The sequence below is a fragment of the Fukomys damarensis genome, unplaced genomic scaffold (assembly GCF_012274545.1).
Source record: "Fukomys damarensis isolate Sample0158 unplaced genomic scaffold, DMR_v1.0_HiC HiC_scaffold_1, whole genome shotgun sequence".
Classification (NCBI taxonomy): Eukaryota; Metazoa; Chordata; class Mammalia; order Rodentia; family Bathyergidae; genus Fukomys; species Fukomys damarensis.
In genome coordinates this window covers 711362-728310 of record NW_022900913.1, presented here as the reverse complement: position 1 = coordinate 728310, position 16949 = coordinate 711362, and the positions used below count along the sequence as shown (strand labels likewise).

The 16949-nt window shown below is 56.5% G+C and overlaps 1 protein-coding gene across 1 annotated transcript; it reads left to right on the top strand.

The window, feature by feature from the left end:
• Nucleotides 1–4: 4 nt before the first annotated feature.
• On the top strand, nt 5–15963 carry Clptm1l (CLPTM1 like). The gene is made up of 17 exons (XM_010643664.2): nt 5–166; nt 680–780; nt 2561–2750; nt 3840–3988; nt 4952–5030; nt 6987–7104; nt 7385–7479; nt 8138–8222; nt 10158–10261; nt 10573–10638; nt 11414–11464; nt 12079–12161; nt 12858–12892; nt 13483–13538; nt 13621–13665; nt 14533–14648; nt 15663–15963. The coding sequence occupies exons 1-17, from the start codon at nt 5–7 to the stop codon at nt 15745–15747; spliced, it is 1620 nt and encodes a 539-aa protein (XP_010641966.1). The 3' UTR covers nt 15748–15963.
• Nucleotides 15964–16949: the final 986 nt, after the last annotated feature.

The following is a 16949-nucleotide window of genomic DNA, read 5'->3' as shown; positions in this document are numbered from 1 at the left end:
CGCCATGTGGAGCGGCCGCAGCTCCTTCACCAGTTTGGTGGTGGGCGTGTTCGTGGTATACGTGGTGCACACCTGCTGGGTCATGTACGGCATCGTCTACACTCGCCCGTGCACCGGCGACGCCAACTGCATCCAGCCGTACCTGGCGCGGAGGCCCAAGCTGCAGGTGAGCGCCGCGGGCCAGGCCGGGCGGGCAGAACTCCTCAGCTTGAGTTCTCTCTGTCACCAGTACCGCAGCCCGGTGGCCGGTGGCCCCGCGGCCCCAGTGAGAGACAAGGTCCACCTGCCACAGCCGATATCCTGGTGGCCCAGTGGGAGCAGGGGTCAGGGCGCTGAGCTCCTATCAATCAGCAGTGCCACAACTGATGCCCTGGTGGCCCAGTGAGAGTGGGTTGAGTTTCTCCTATCTGTGCTATGGGCTCCAAGTGCTGTCCCTTGTCACTGGTGTCCATGCTTAGTATGCTGACACTGCTCCTCCCGGTCCCCTGTGCTGTGGGCCCCACAGCTTACCCATAGCCTGTGACCTTTGCTGCCCTCACACTTCGGCATGTGACACATAAGACCCTTGCCCAGCCCAGAGCCCTGCCTCCAGGGTCTGTCAGATCATCTGCCCTCCCAGCTGTGGGATGTGCTTTCTGTCGGGTGCCTCCCAGGCTAATTTTCTTGCCACCCTTTCCAGCTGAGCGTGTACACCACCACGCGGTCCAGCCTTGGTGCCGAGAACAACGTGGACCTGGTCTTGAACGTAGAGGACTTTGACGTGGAGTCCAAATTTGAAAGGTGGGAGTTAGTCCACGTGTTCTTGCTAGCATTCATGATCAGATGGACAGCAGCAGGGCAGGTTTGTCACTTAGGAAGTAGTTCGCTCTTGCCTGAGGGCCGTGTGGTGCATGCAGCTGGGGAACCTCCAGAGAAGCAGGTGTCACATTCCACCTGGTAGAAGCAGTGCTCTTGAGTCAGGAGTAAGGGAAAAGAAATGAAAGCAGAGAAGAGTCTTGTGTAGAAAATTAGAAAAGATGAGGCAGTGTCCACATATGTTAACTTTTAAATTAATGTACCGTTTAGCATTTCATACACAATTCTGACTTGTGAGCCGGGCGTGGTGGCGCAGGCCTGTAATCTCAGCACTTGGGAGGCTGAGGCAGTAGGATCGCTGTGAGTTCGAGACCAGCCTGGAATACATAGTGAGTTCCAGGTCAGTCTCAACTACATAGTGAGACCCTGTCTCAAAACAAACAAACAAACAAACAAAATACACACAATTCTGACTTTTAAAAGTTCATCAAGAAGTTGTGGTGGGGGCGCCTAGGAGGCTGAGGCAGGAGGATCGCTCTGACTCTGAGGCCAGCCTGGGCTACATAGCAAGATCCTGTCTCAAAAAAACAAAACAACAACAACAAAAAAGTTAAAAATAACCTGCTAGTTAAGATCCTGCCTTCTACCGTCTGCACCACCTAGAGGTGTCAGATGTCTTCTAGGTGGCCCGTCCTCCCTGGATAGCTGCCACCATGCACTGAGTGAGCAGGACCTCGTCAGCCAGGCTGGTTCTACCTGGCCGCTTAGCCGTGACCTTAGCAAGTTAGGCCCCATCCTGAAGTTTCGTGTAGCTGAGGAGAGGAGTGCTGGCCTGTGTCTGTTTAGTTCCTGTCAGTGCCTGTACCTGCCCACGTTGAGCTAGCTCTGTTTCCTGGTTGTGACCACTGCCTCTGTGCCGGGCCTGTGCCATTATGGGAGGGTAGATAGTAAGGGTCTTGGTTTCTGAACCTGAGCCTGCCCCAGAGCATGCACGCACTCACTGGAAACACCAGCAAAGCGCTTGGGCTTCAGAAAAGCCCAGCACCCAGGGGTGAGGGGAGCCACCCATGTGTTGGGTGAGGCATCTTGTATTCCTGACTGTTTTTCTTTATAGCTGTACTTGCTCAGAACTCCAGCTGTGGGAGTTGTGGAAGAGGGAGGAGGAAGCTCTGCTGTGGTCATAGGAGGAGCAGGAGGTGTTCTTGGGATGAGCATGGTGCTTCAGCTGTCTCCAGTGGGTTTGAGAGTCATGGCCAATTTGAGGCTTGAAAGTCTGTCCCTTGTGGCTTGTGATCTGCCGTCTTTTCTTTAAAAAATACAACAGAAAGCAGACAACTGCATTGAGTATTTCTGAGCATGACTTATCATGCCAAGGAAGCATTTGCAGCACACAGTTGCTCTTACTTTGAGAGCCTGGGGTCTGAACCTGGCCTCGTGAGTTTTGAATTGTATTATTTCTGGTTCTGTAGAAACCAGCTGGTCGCTTGCCTATCCTCTCTAGCACATCAGTGACCCGTCTGGTCCTTGGGAGGTGGAGGCAGCGGTTCTGGTCGTTGGCTTCATTTAGAGCTGCCCACATGTCTGAGAATGCTCAGGGCATGTCTGCGTTTAAAGTCACAGGCAGGTGGATTTCACTTAGTAGTTCTGAGCTCAAACTAGTTGAGGTACAACAGCATTGTGTCTAAAGATGTCTGAGCAATGTGTATGTTTGTATTAACAGAGAATGTAATACGCATATTTGAGAAGGCCATTTCCTCTGTTTTAGGACAGTTAATGTGTCTGTACCAAAGAAAACACGAAACAATGGGACGCTGTATGCCTACATCTTCCTGCATCACGCTGGGATGCTGCCCTGGCATGATGGGAAGCAAGTGCACCTGGTCAGTCCTCTGACCACCTACATGATCCCCAAGCCGGAGGAAGTCAATCTGCTCACAGGGGAGACTGCTGTGCAGGTAGGAACCTCACAGAGTGCCCACAGTGGGCTCTGAGTTGGGGCCGCCCACTCAGTGTGCACGCCTGTGACCCACGGGGCAGCTTGTGCTAGGGCTTTGGAGATTTTTGTTGGAGAGTAAAGCAATTTGAACATTCCACATCAAGTTGGGGATTTTGTTTAAATGATGGCTTGCATTTTTAGCCATGTGTCCTCTCAGGCCACAGGCCCTCTGCATCCCTAGGAGGGGCCTGTGCCCCTCTTTTTGTAGTTGCTACTCTGGCTTGCACTCATGCTGTGGTATACATGGGACTGGACAGCTGAACGTTTATTCTAAGCTTACAATTCAAGACTGTCGAAAGCTATAGGTGTGAGTTTCATTGTGTTTACCAGTTAGCTGTACGTGCAAAAAATAACTGGAAATCATGAAAGTGATCATTCTCGGGCCATGGCCAAAACAAGGGAAATCCTCATCTGCGTTGGGTTGAGTGGGAGTGAACTGATTCACAAATTGGAGTGGCTCCCAGGAAGCAGCCTGAAATGGTTCCGAGCATCAGGACACAGGTGTCTCAGGTGAAGAGCGGGCCCTGTGTTGAGGTCGCTGGGGGTGAGTTGTAGTGATGGGTGTGTGAGGAGACACGGGCCTCTTGGAAGACCCTGGGAACGTAAACTGCCGCAGGTGAGTGCTTCTTAGACAGGGTAACATGGCACTGCTTTGAGACCATGTCTGCTGCATCTGTGATGAGTGAGGTTTTCCTGCTGCTTGGTTTCTGAGCTGAGTTTATTTGGAATTGATGCCAGTCCTCGCCCACCTCCTTGCAGACTGCTCTGGCAGCTGGCTGGGCAGTACCTCCACAGAGGTCTCACAGACCCGGCTCCTCATTCTGCAGTTGGGGTCCCTGGGCTCTGCCCCCCAGACTTCCAGGGGTGGCCTGCTTAGTCTGAGGACCCCAGAGCAGAGTCCGTGTGACTCTGAACAGTGACAGTGGAGCAAGAAGGGTGTGCTGAGCCTTGGGGGAACCCTCAGCCTGGGACCCCAGGCCCCCCCTGGGGGGGGCTCACTAGGCCTGTCCTTGAGGGCATCTGTCCAGTGTGGATCTGTTTCCTATAGCCGCAGATAGAAGCTGAGAAGAAGCCATCGAGTGCCCTGGATGAGCCTGTCTCTCACTGGAGGCCCAGGCTGACACTGAATGTGATGGTAGATGACTTTGTCTTCGATGGGTCCTCGCTGCCTGCTGATGTGCACCGGTACATGAAGATGTGAGTATCACGTAGGCCCCGGCAAGGGAGACGCAGCAGTGGGAGGAACCTCTGAGGCCTGGGCCAGTAACTCCTGCATCTTGGGCCTCACCTGCAGCCCCCAGCCCCTTCCCTGCTTCCCACCTCCCTGAGTCCCTGTTATTAAGGTTCCTCTGGAGATTGGGAGAACGTGAAAGCTCCAGCAGTGCCTCTTGCCATCTGCCCTCAGCAGAGATGGCCAAGGACAGGAGCTGTGACTGGGTGTGGTCACTCTTCACTTGGGACTTTGGGCTCCCTGATCCTTGAAGCACAGGGAGGCATTTACTTGATTTACCTAAATGTACTTAAAAACTCATCTTCAGATCACCACGTAGTGTCATGCTGCACCATGTGTTAATCGTCACTGCTGACATGGGGGTGGACGTGCATTGCCCCTTTCCTGCTTTCGAGGAGTTCCGTGTCGAGACCCATGCACGAGCCATGTGGCTTCTGGAGGTGGCCACAATGAGGCCTCGGTCTCAGTCATCATAAGTAGCCCTTATGCTGTCACAGGGTTTTTTTTTTTTAAGACTACATCTCATTTTGAACATGTAATTTGTCCACTCCATTCAAAGTGTAAAAGGGACAGAAGGGCCACCTGGTGAAAAGCCCTCAATGTCCCCAGCCTGGAGCCAGGCAGCTCATGTTCTCCCAGGGGTCAGCATGTGAGTGTTATTCCGACTCCGTGCTTGGGTCACTCTGTGTCAGCACAGATGGTTCCCAGGCCCTGTGTGGCCGTGGCTCTGGTGCCTCTAGCATGGGGCTTCCCAGCTTCATATATCACTGCATGTCCGTGTGGAGAGGCTGTGTCCTGGAGTAACAGTGCCCAAGGTGTGCTCAGACGTGATGGGAGGTGGTGTGTCTCCCCAGACCTCATTTCTAGATGTATTTAGTCCCCCGAGGGTGTGGGTCTGCACACTGACGGGGACACTGCTTCGGTCCCAGGATCCAGCTGGGGAAGACTGTGCACTACCTCCCCATCCTGTTCATCGACCAGCTGAGCAACCGCGTGAAGGACCTGATGGTGAGCTGTCCTATCCTGGGTCCAGCAGTCCTGGCAGGGATCATCCTCAGCACAGTGTCTACATGGGGTGGGACGTTCAGCCTCCCAGAGCAAGATGGGTGGCTGATGTCCTGGGCCCTGTCCTTTTCCGAGAGGGCGTCAGTAAGAGGCCTGTCTGAACAGCTCCTCTGGTGGTCGGGACTGGGATCCATTCAGAAGTGTCCTGAGCAACTGACCTCCCGCCTGGCTCCATAGCAGGGCCCAGCCCAAAGGGAGCTGGGGATCCTGGGCTCGGGTGAGACTGGAGGGTGGAGAGAGGCAGTTAGAGTGGCCAGGGTGCCACTCCCAAGGGAGAAGGACTGATGACCTTTGCCTGGAAACAAGAGGGATGACAGCTAATGTTTAATAGCACTCGCCTGCCTAGACCCCACTGTGCACTTCACCAGAGGCTGTGCCCCATCCTTGTCTCACAGCTGTGGTTGGTCAGTGGGAGGCTGAGCTCTGGCTGAGGTCCCCAATGAGGAGGGCACATGCGGGAGCACCCTCTGCAACATCTGCTTGGACACCAGGGCTCTGAGCAGGGTGCACTGCTTTTCTGGGTGCCTGCTGCACTTGTGTGACCTATAGGCCAGGCAGTGTGAGCATGCCACTCCCAGCCCTACCTGTCCCCAGCTCAGTTTCCCTGTGCTCCTTTTGGAGTGTGCTGTGGTGCGTTTGCAATACCAAGGGCACACAGGCTGTGCCAGGACATGCAGGCAGTGCACTGTACGGCCCTGGGGCGGAGACAGTGTGATGCAGCCCAGGACCACCTATGGCCGGCCATGTGCACAAGGCCTGTGGGAAACGGGCCTGTGCTGCCCGTGGTGCTGTCCGATGTGGAGGCTCCAGGCAGCAGATGCAGGATCCCTGTGTCCTGAGGGAGCCTGGCACTGGAGCAGCCGTGAGCCACAGTGTCTGGGACAGCCTGCTCCAACTTGGGAGTAGGCCTGTCCCAGCTGGCTTTGACCACATCCCTGACTTCCCAAAACAATGACATTGCAGAGGACATGTCTATTGGGCACTGCAGCTGGCAGGCGGGGGCACCATCTTGGGAAGTGGTACCCCTGGAACAGGTGGCCCAAGGGTCCCCAGAGGGCTGCCACCCATCTGCAGTGCCTACACCAGGCACTGAGCCCCGGTGGTAGGCCTGGTGCCTGGCAGTCTGGCATGTTTTAGGGCACCAGTTTCTAAGGTCTACCATGCCCCAGACACCAGGATGCTTGGTATGAAGGTTGGCATGTGCCGGGCAGCTGCATCAGATGATACTGTACTGTGTGTGTGGGATGTGGCACACTTGCGTGCTTGGCCGCACCCTGGGGCAGCTGCAGCCCTACAAGCTACAGGACATGGGTGCAAGACTGCCTCTTCCTAAAGCTTTCACCATCCTAGAGCCATCCCCACAGCTTCCCCCAGCTCTCGCTTGGCCTGTCCCCTCAAGATCTCGGGCTCTGTCAGACTCTGCTGAGATGCCCATTGGCTGCCCCACCCTGCCCGTCAGCCCAGCCGTGGACAGATGCTAGTGGCCTGCCCATCCCTTGGAGTGCTGGGACTGTGTGGCCTGGAGAAACATGGGGCACATGTGGAACGATGGGTTGAGCTCACAGGGACAGAGGATCTTGTCACAGGAACCTGGGGAACTCAGGCAGGTGGAGGCCGCAGGCAGGAGGTGCAGCAAAACACCTGCCCTGCCTAGGACAGCAGCCTGTGGGAAAGGCTCATTCTGAGCAGAAGGGCCTGGCCGGGGTCAGCTCCTGCCAGGCCTACTGTGGCCAGCATGGATGCAGGAAGCAGCAGTGTCCACACACTGGGCTGTGTGGCATGGGGTCCCCTAGGGCCTCATGTCTGTAGGAAGAGCGCTTGTGGCCACAGCTGCTCCAGGCCCTGTGTGTGTGTGCAGTTCCCAGGGCCAGGTCGTCACCCGTGCTGCTGTCCCAACAGGTCATCAACCATTCTGCCACGGAGCTGCCGCTCACGGTGTGCTATGACAAGATCTCGCTGGGGCGGCTGCGCTTCTGGATCCACATGCAGGATGCTGTGTACTCCCTGCAGCAGTTTGGTGGGTGCCGGCCCTGGCTTCCTCTGTTAGGGGGCCACTAACCCTCATCCTCCACCTCTCAGCGTGGGCTGTCCACGACCCTGGCCAGGTCTCAGCATCTCATCTCTGATGGCCTCTGTGAAAGTAACCTTGTGGATTTTCTGGAAACCTGCCTTACTTGGAACATGATACTTCAACCCCCCATCCCCTAGTTTGGGGCACGTGCATCCTCACTGCTGTCAACATTGGTGTTTTCTTCAGCAATTTCTTTGCATCTGGTCCGTGCCTTTTCCCTTTGCAGGGTTTTCAGAGAAGGACACTGACGAGGTGAAGGGCATTTTTGTGGATACCAACTTGTACTTCTTGGCGTTGACCTTCTTTGTTGCCGCTTTCCACGTAAGTGGGCACTTGTAGGTGCAGGCACTGGGGGTGGGCACCAACGTCCCATGTCCAGCAGCAAGCCCATGCAGATCCTGCCGCTGTCATCCTAAAGTCTCTCCTGGCTCAGAAAAGGGGGCTCTTCGCTGGTCTCAGAGGCCATTCTCAAATTACAAAATACTTCAGGCAGTCAGAGTTACAAATGGCCTTGCAGAGTGGCTTTGCTGAATATCAGGCCAGCTGATCTCCACCTGGGAAGACATTCTGTGTGTGCAGCCAGTTGTGCAGAGGCCCCAGGTGCTGGGAAGCCAGTCGCATGGCTGTCCGGGTGGGGTGACCAAGCCCAAGCTGCCCTAACCGTGTTGGGAATAAGTATTGCTGTGTGCTCAAGCATGGGGCCCTGAAAGATGAGCTGGTGTGTGGGTTACACCGGGTGCAGGGTGAGCGCTGAGGGTTTGGAGTAGAAGAAAGGTGGGTGGAGTCAGGCAGATATGGACAGTACCCACCAAGGCCCCTCCACCTCCTGGGGCCCTGGCGTGTGGAGCGGGCACAGGGTGGATCCTGCAGGGTGCGATGTGTTCTGCCAGGCCTGGGGTTGGGCCTGTCTGCAGGCTCACTTGGTGAGTACTAGTGCCTGAGCTACTCAAGATGCAGACTACCATCCTTGTGTTTGCAGCTCCTGTTTGATTTTCTGGCATTTAAAAATGACATCAGTTTCTGGAAGAAGAAGAAGAGCATGATCGGAATGTCCACCAAAGCAGGTAGGCCCCGAGCATCTGGCCCACACTGACGTCCTGTGAGGGCTCCCAGGGACCTGTGGCCTGGCTGTGTTCCTCTCCCTGGGAAGGCACCTGTGCCACCCCTGTGCTGTCTCAGTGGTCACAGGGAACCTGGGAAACCCGGGGTGAAAGACGGTCTGGGCCGGGGCCACTGGCCTGGGCCCCGCTGGGACCTTCAGCGCTCGTGCACCTGGAGAGAGGAACCGGGGCCCATCACGCCGCCCGGCCACTCCTGCTCGATGCACAGGGGGCAGTGCCTGGGCCAGTGGAGTCGGGAGCGCGGTGTGAGAAGGACCCAGCAGGGCTTCCCAGTCCTGTCCTAGTGAGTTAGAAGCCAGGACTAGATCCTGGAAACCACGTAAGTGTCCGTCAGCAGAGGAACGGTTATGGAAAATGCGGTAGTTAGGCACAGTACAGCCCTGCTGTGCCATGAAGATAAACAAAAGTAGGCGCAACTTGAAAACATTATGTTGTTAAACAAGTCAGACGCACGAGTCAGTATCACGTGGTTTCTGTTATATAAGAAACTCAGAGGTGTGTGTGTGTGTGTACATACACGCTGTGAAGCACACAGTGGAAGACAGATGGGAAGAAGCCCAGCTCTTCAGATTACCTGGCATTCCACTGTTTGGGCAATATTTAACATGTGTGCTAATTTGTGTTATTTGTGCTACTAGTGTCTGTTAGTTCATCAAAAAGAAAGTTTTGTGCTATTGTTTGTTTCTCTTTTGTACAAGAGCCTTTTTTGTCTGTCTTGTACTCTTGTCTACTCTGAAGACAGTCATATACAGCGTATTAACTACTGTTATTCTCATTGTTTTGTTACAAAATTTTTATTTTCTTATGTGTCTTATGAAATTGATAATTACTAAAGATACTAATGAAATGTTAAGTATAGTATTAGCATTTTAATGTAATTATATAAATGGCTAGGGCTGGGGAATTAGCTCAGTGGTTCTGGAGCCTGACCCCCAAACGCAAGGACCTGGGTTCGATCCCTGGTACCAAAAAAAAAAATTGGCTCATAAGAAAATGGAAAATTGAAATGGCTCATTATAGTATTAGGAGCTCAAAGTCTGTTGGATCTCATTATTTGGTGTGAAACAGCTGTCTTCAAGAAAATGAAATTTGGGCTGGAGATTTAGCTTGATGGCACTGTGCCTGCCTTGCAAGTGCTAGGTCCTGGGTTCGATCCCTGGTACCAAAAAAAAGAAAAGAAAAGAAAATGAAATTCTTTTTGATGGTTAAAAAAAAAGAAGCAGCAGGCAGCATAGGGCGCACTCTTATAATCCACCACTCGCAGGGCTGAGGCAGGGGACTTGCTGAGAGTTTGAGGCCAGCCCGGGCTAATAGGCCTTGTCTCAAAAACACAAAAAATTTTGAGTTTGGCTGCCGGCATCAGACATAAAAGGCAGCTCTTTTGCTCAGAGACAAACCCTGGTGGCCCTGGGGTCAACAGGTCTCTTTGGGGCTGACTAGGCATCTGCACACCAGGCCCTCACAGAAGGCAGAGTGTACTGGAGTAGATTGTAGAATACAACTCGAGGGAAAATACAGCTTATCAAAGACCGCAAGCCAAGCAGTGGAGGAGAGGGTGAGAGAGGGCCCAGGAGAGCCGGTGTCCACTGGTCACCAGCCCCACTCTTCTTGCACAGGTTCCTGTGTGGCAGGCAACACTTGAGCAGGTGTCTGAGTGGGCTGCTTCTGTCTCTCCAGCTTTAGCTTTTCCTGATCTAAAATGTTGTCCAGAATTGCGTAATTACCCACTGTTGCTCTTTTCTCCTTGGGGGTGCTGGGGCTGCACCGGCGCTAAGCCCGCCTCTCTGGTCTCCATGCAGTGCTGTGGGCTGGGGGTCGGGAGCAGCTGGGTGCTGCAGGGGTGGGTGACCCTGTCCTCATCACGTCCCGTGTCCCCAGTGCTCTGGCGCTGCTTCAGCACCGTGGTCATCTTCCTGTTCCTGCTGGACGAGCAGACAAGCCTGCTGGTGCTGGTCCCGGCCGGCATCGGGGCTGCCATCGAGGTGGGTCCTGCGCCTCCTGGGCAGATTCTGGGGGCTGTGTCTTGTCCTCTGCCTTGGGCAGCGGCTCTGAGTCTGAGCTGTGCAGTCCTGGGTGCTGCCCAGGCCCTCTGGGAGGTTGGGCCGCTTCCATGATGTGGGGAGTACCCCGATGGCACAGCCTCACAAGCTGTGTGCGCACGTTCCCTGTCTACTGCACTGTGTGCCTTGGAGGAACAGGGCAGCCACGCAGGAGGGTGCTGGACTGGGCAGGCTGGGTGGCTGGTGCTGGCAACTCAGAATGTTGAGGGTGCAGCGCCTCGATTTCCCTCCAGCTCTGGAAGGTGAAGAAGGCCTTGAAGATGACTGTGGTCTGGCAAGGCCTGAGGCCCGTGCTGCTGGTGAGTCCCAGTCCTGCCTCCCTCTGTCTTCTGCCAGGCTCCTCATACTCGCCAGGCGTCTGGTGTCTCCTGCTTCTGACCCAGGCAGTGCTGACCCTGGTGTAGGAGCTGTTTGACCCAGCAGCACATGCATAGTGCTGTGAGGCAGCCGAGCCTCCTGCCAGCGGGCACAGGCCACCCTCCTCACCTAAAGACGCCTGTGGTCCGGAGCATGACCGAAGGCTCAGGCTCCTGGCCTAGACCAGCCGGCGAGAAGCCTCCTGCGCAGAGCAGGGCTGGGTCAGACACTAACGCCTCACGCTCCGTCCACGGGCGTGTATTCATGAGATCCTGCCCTCAGCAGCATGCAACTCCTATCCCAGGCTGGGATGATGGCCACTGTGTCGTAGCACTGGCCCTGGGGCTCCTGCGCCTTTGCTGCTCACAGACCATCAGGAGGGCTGCTGTTTTTTTGAGACGGTCTGTGTAGTTCAGGCTGGCGACCCTGCTGCCTCAGCTCCCCAAGTGTAGGGATTACAGGCATGCGCCACCATGCCCAGCTGGTTAGGAGTGCTTCTGTATGAGTGTTGCTCCTGGGAGACCAGCGGCCTGGAAGTACGGTGTGGGCACACAGCAGTGGGCCCTATGGAGCAGCCCCATGCACATGCCCCGCTGATCCCCAGCCTGCAGTGAGACCTGCTGTGGTGCTGGCCATGGGCCTGGGAGGCGTCGCTGCTGCCTGGCTGTGCTGAGTCCTTCCCAGTAGCTGACGTGGTTATGTTTGATCTCATGACAGTTCGGCACTTGCAGTGAGTCTGAGAGGAAGACTGAGGAGTATGACACACAGGTAAGCCTGAGACATTGTCTCCGGCAGGCTGGCTCGGGCAGAGACCCCTAGGGTAAGCATGCAGAACGTGTTTCTCATGGGGAAGCAGGGCCCGCAGCCTTGGGGCGCAGCTGGGCTGGGTTCCCCATACCTGGGAAGGTTGCCTGGCTGTTACTGATCCCCGCTCTTTGGGTTGTGGTTGCGGGTGGTAGGTGTGGCCCTGAAGAGGAGGCAGGGTCTGCAGGAGCTGTGGGTATCCAAGTTAATGGGGTTTCTCGCAGGAGTCATGTTGCTTTCGGTGTGACACTTGTCTAGATTTCATTTTTTACTAGATGGGAAAGAAGGTTAGGGTTAGGCTGAGGTCCAAGAAGCTCAGAGAGAGGTTGGAGATGTGACTCCCACACATTGCATCCCTGTGGGTGGCGGCTGTGGCCTCCTGGCAGGGCTGGGTGATGGGTCAGGGCAGCCTCACTTTTGGGGCCCACGTCTGTGGTCTCGGCTGCTGCAGAGACGCCTGTCCCTCACTGTTGCTCTCGTGTCTGTCACAGAACCTTTTGCCGGGTTCCTGACATCCGCTGTGTCTCGTTCGTCATGTTCTCATGCCGAGGCCTAACTGGGCTTGCTCTCTCCCACAGGCCATGAAGTACCTGTCCTACCTTCTGTACCCTCTGTGTGTTGGGGGTGCCGTCTACTCGCTCCTCAACATCAAGTACAAGAGGTGGGTGGCCCTGTGCATCTCCCCGTCCTCACTGTGCTCCGGCACACAGCTGTGGGTGAACTGAGTGTGGGCACCCAGTGTTGGGGTTCCGGCTCAGCCAGCCAGGCTCCAGTGAGCAGCTGGGCATGGTCCTCCCTGACCTCTGAGGTGGAGGTGACAGAGCGCGTGAGGAGCAGTCTCAGGCTAAGCTGGCTCCAGAGCAGAGGCACTGTCACCCCGTCATCTGGAGAGGCAGCTCGCCCTGCTCTGGCTTTTTGGGAGACAGAGGCGGCAGAGTATGGAAGACTAAAGGCCGCTACAGACCTGTGGCTGCGTGTCTTGGGGCTTCACCAGTGATCTCACAGAGGGGCTGGGTCGGGATAGGAGGGCCAGGTGGTGCTGCCCTGGGTAAGATGCGGGGAGCAGGGGTACAAGGTTAACAGCAGTGTGCAGGCAGCAGCTGTGCCCTTCTGCCATCTTGAAGGAGCCCACATTTATGTGACTGGGCTTTGGGGCAGATCCTGGCCTGCCCAGGCTCTCAGGAAGGTTATACAGGGTGAAGGGACAGGGCCTAGACCTGCCTTGTCCCAGGGTCCTGGAGAGCTTTGGTGTCTTGGAGGCGTCTCATGGGAGGTGGCGTTTACCTGTGTGATGTGACAGCTGTCCGCCTATGGCTTGAGCTTTCCCGAGGGTCGTGACTCTTCCCTCCCCTTTCAGTTGGTATTCATGGCTCATCAACAGCTTCGTGAATGGTGAGTCCTGGGTTCCCTGTGTGGAATGTGCTCCCTTCCCTGCCCTTTTGAACCTGACCCACCCCACATGCGGTGCTTCTTCCCTGCTCAGCTCTCTGGTGCCCGGGGAGCCGCCGGCACCCAATCTGCTCCTCCTGGAATCGGGACGTGAGCGTTCTGACACCATCCCGACACCTGGTTGCCCAGAGCCACTCAGACCCCTAGGGACAGTGAGGCGTGCCACCTTGTGTGACCCATGGGAGACCCACTAGTGTCCTGTGTGCGGTCCTGGCACCAGGCATCCACAGGGCCCTCCTCAGGGTGACTTCGTGTCCCCTTAGGGAAGTGTGCGTGAGTGTAAGGGCCGGTCTGCCTTCTGGGGGGAAGGGGCTCCCTCAAAGGTCTATACCCTGAGTGAGTCCTGGACTGGGCCCCAGCCTCTGAAGGTTAGGTCTTCACAGACCCCCAAAAGCCCTGTGCTATGGCTTGGCCCTCGAGGGTAGTCTGCATTGTGTGCTGTAAGGCACTCCCTGGGCTGCGTGGAGCAGGACAAGCAGGTGTCTGGTGTGGCTGCTGTGCTGGCCCTTCCACGGTGCCATCTGTGCCCACAGGAGTCTATGCTTTCGGCTTCCTCTTCATGCTGCCCCAGCTCTTTGTGAACTACAAGGTAAGGCCACGTGAGTCCTGGCGTGGGTAGGGCACCTTGTCTCCGGCTGCCAGACTGACCTGAGCCCCTCTCCCTGTCACAGATGAAGTCAGTGGCACACCTGCCCTGGAAGGCTTTCACCTACAAGGTCAGTGCGCAGCTGAATTCTACTGGTTCCCTTTTTGTTTTGGTTCTGGGGTTGGAATCCAGGACTCTCTCAGCCCCCACCCTTTTTGAGATGGGGTCTTGCTCAGTTGCCTTTGCTGGCCTCGAGCTTTGAGTCCTCCTGCCTCAGCCTCTTGAGTGGCGGGAATTACCTGTGTTTGCCTCTGAACTTGCCCAGTCCTGTTCTCTTTTTTTTGAAAAATATAAAGAAGTCTTTTAAGAAAATACGGAGGGCCACAGAGTAACTGTCACTGCCGTGTTGGAGGGAGATTCGCTTGAGTAAAAGGCCAGGGTCCTCCTTGGCGATGCTGTCAAAGCACAGCCACCCTGGCGCAGTGACTTGGGGTTTGGGACCTTGGGCATGGGCCCTCAATAGTGCCCTGCGCCCCTGTGCAACTGTGAGGGCCCTGGCCTCCACAGAGCAAGAACTTAGCATGGTTTCCGTTTTTCACAGTGAGGGTAGCTGTTCCAAGCGGTTCTGCTGCAGCCCCAGCTGGGGAGAGCCCACCCCTGTCACTGGCTGTGGTGTTTGTCCCCTTGCTTCCCGTTTTTGTTTCATTTCCCCCCTCGGCACTAGGGATTGATGCCAGGGCCTTCCCCCTGAGCTACATCCCCAGCCCTTTTATTTTTTACTTTGAGACAGGGTTTTACTGAGTCACTCAGTGCTCAGACTGGGCTCAAACTTAAGATCCTCCTGCCCCAGCCTCCCAGGCCCGGCTTGTTGTTCTTGTCAGCGTCTCCGCGACAGGACCACACGCGTGTCTCCTGTGACGCAGTGCACTGCCTGGGTTGGAGAAGCAGCAGGCCTGCAGCCCAGTGCATATCTCATAGCCTCGTGCTGGCTTTGCAGGCCTTCAACACCTTCATTGATGACGTGTTCGCCTTCATCATCACCATGCCCACGTCCCACCGGCTGGCCTGCTTCCGGGACGATGTGGTCTTCCTGGTCTACCTGTACCAGCGATGGTGAGTGGCAGAGCCCTGCTGGGCTGTCCTGCACAGGCAGTGGCTGCCTCCAGTGGCTTCCAGTGCCCGTGACAGGCTGTGTCACCCTGGTGTGGAAGCGCCGAGTCCTGCCCGGCTCCGTGGGTCAGTGTTGCGATCCCTGCCCGGGTACACCCTGCCCCACCAGTGGTCACGGCACAATGTCAGGCAGTGCAGGCCAGGCCCTCAAGAGCTGCGTGTCCCGCAGGCAGGGTCATGGTCTGCAGAGGGCCTTGTCTACTCTGTCCCGCCACTGCCAGCTCCTCCCAGGCTGGTGTCTGGGCGGCCGTGGTGCCCATGCAGCCCTGCTCTATGCCGTGCCTGGGCCAGGCTTGCCCGGGTGTGGGACCCTGCCGAGCCGTGATGACGCTGCTGCCCTCACCCCGCCCTGACCACAGGCCCGTGTCTCAGAGGTGGGTGTCGCTTCCCTCTGGTGGTCATTGGGCATCCAAACTTCACCTGTGTCCCTCCTCCTCCCCACTCCTTCCTGCCACCCTGGAGACCACCGTGTGCCCACCGAGCGAGGCAGCGCCGCTTCTTGGCAGGCTTCCGGGCCATAGCTGTCCCCACGGCCTCCAGCAGGGCCCTGCTCACGGCCAGCATGTCCGTGTGAGGGGAGGCCACGCCTGGTGTTTGGTCCACACAGTGCCCTGACTGGGGCCCCGTTCCGGACTGACCCAGGAGCCTCGGCCCGCCTGCCTCTCCTGTAGTCCCAGGGCTCTGGAAGTGAGTCAGGCCCTGCGTGCAGCGGTCTTGGGTGAAGGGAGCAACCGCCTACAGGTGCCTGGAGCTGGACGAGTGGGGAGGACACACCCCGAAAGGCCGGCGGGCGCCCTTCCTGACGCTCAGACGCGGGGCTGCGGCGCCTGAGGGCGGGCGTACCCTGACGCAGAGGGTCCTGCTGAGCTTCCCTGATTCTCTGCAGCCACCCGGAGCGGCCCACTCTCGCCCTCCCTGTGGTGCCTGGGCTCTGCGAGCATTGCGTGTGTGTTACAGGCTTTATCCTGTGGATAAGAGCAGAGTGAACGAGTTCGGGGAGTCCTACGAGGAGCAGCCCACGCGGAAGCCCCACACAGAGTGAGCACTGCTGGCCGCTACAGGCCCGGCCCACTCGTCACGAGTATTTTTGGAAGCTTTGGGAGTTCCTGACGCCACCCCTTGCGCGTTGCCAAATCCCTCTGGACATCTGTGTACCTCCACAGCACCTCTGCCTTTGAGAGGCTGCAAGAGTGCAGGTGCCCCCTTGCCCTGGGAGCCTGTGTCTGGTGCAGTGGCGCGGGCGGTCACCCCATGCGTCTCTCGGCAGGAGCCCCAGTGGCTAGCCTGGCCTCCAGTGTCCCCACCCCACACGCACTCCCAGACACTGGCGCTCTCGGAGGTGGGAGCATGTGGGGGTTCTATTTCGAGTTGTTTTAAGTGCTCCTTATGTGAATTTCAGTGCATATGGAAAGTCACTCCAATGGACTCTGGGATCCAATGGCTTTTTCCTTTTTGTTTAAAAATTGTTTTAAAGCTTTATGTATGTATGTTTCTATTTTAAAATAAATTTCTCTGGCTGTAATGTTTTCTGACCTGGAGGGACAAGGGAGGAATTCCAGGTATTCGTGGTCATCCTTCCCTTAGGCCAGTGATGGCGAACCTTTCAGAGATTTCAGTGGTGCGAACAGCCTGCTGTGGCACGTGCATATGGGTTCCCACCCCTGGATTAGCCCGTGAGCCCAGCCCCTCCTGGTCGAATCTCGTGTCCAAAGCCAGGCTGCTCCGGAAGGAAGTGTTGGTTGTCTTGTGGAGTTGTGGCTGCCCAAGCACCACTTTCTGTTGGAAAGCTTCCCAGAGAGGGAGTGGAAGTGGAGAGGCAGAGCCGGGATGTGCCGGAGTGTCCTGGGCCGGACAGGGTCTCGCCCCTGGCTGAGAAGCTGTTCCTAGAAGTGCTGCCAGGACTCTGCGTGGCACCTCTGCCCGTCTCCAGCCTGAAAGTGCAAGGCAGCAAGTGGCTGAGGCTGCTGTTGTCCCCATCTTCCGGGCACTGGGCCTGCTTAGTTGGGTCCCCAGAGGCTGTTCCTGATAGGACACGTGACTAGGAGAGTCCACACCAAGTACCGGATCTTTTTCCTGGGCAGGCATTCTGCAGTGCCCTGTTAGCAGAGGACTTGGAGGAAAAACACTGGGTCTCAAAGTGTCTGGTTTTATCAGAATGCTAATGCAGGGCCTGGTGTGTGACTGGCCCTAGGTCCCAAACCCAGCACGGAAGTTAACAAACGGTCGAACTGTTGTGTGAATGGG

Bases quoted from the DNA above. Each gene is read 5' to 3' on its own strand.
- Clptm1l (XM_010643664.2), top strand. From the start codon at position 5: ATGTGGAGCGGCCGCAGCTCCTTCACCAGTTTGGTGGTGGGCGTGTTC. The intron at 7,105-7,384 runs GTGGGTGCCGGC...TTCCCTTTGCAG, and splicing joins GTACTCCCTGCAGCAGTTTG to GGTTTTCAGAGAAGGACACT. The intron at 12,162-12,857 runs GTGGGTGGCCCT...CTCCCCTTTCAG, and splicing joins CTCAACATCAAGTACAAGAG to TTGGTATTCATGGCTCATCA.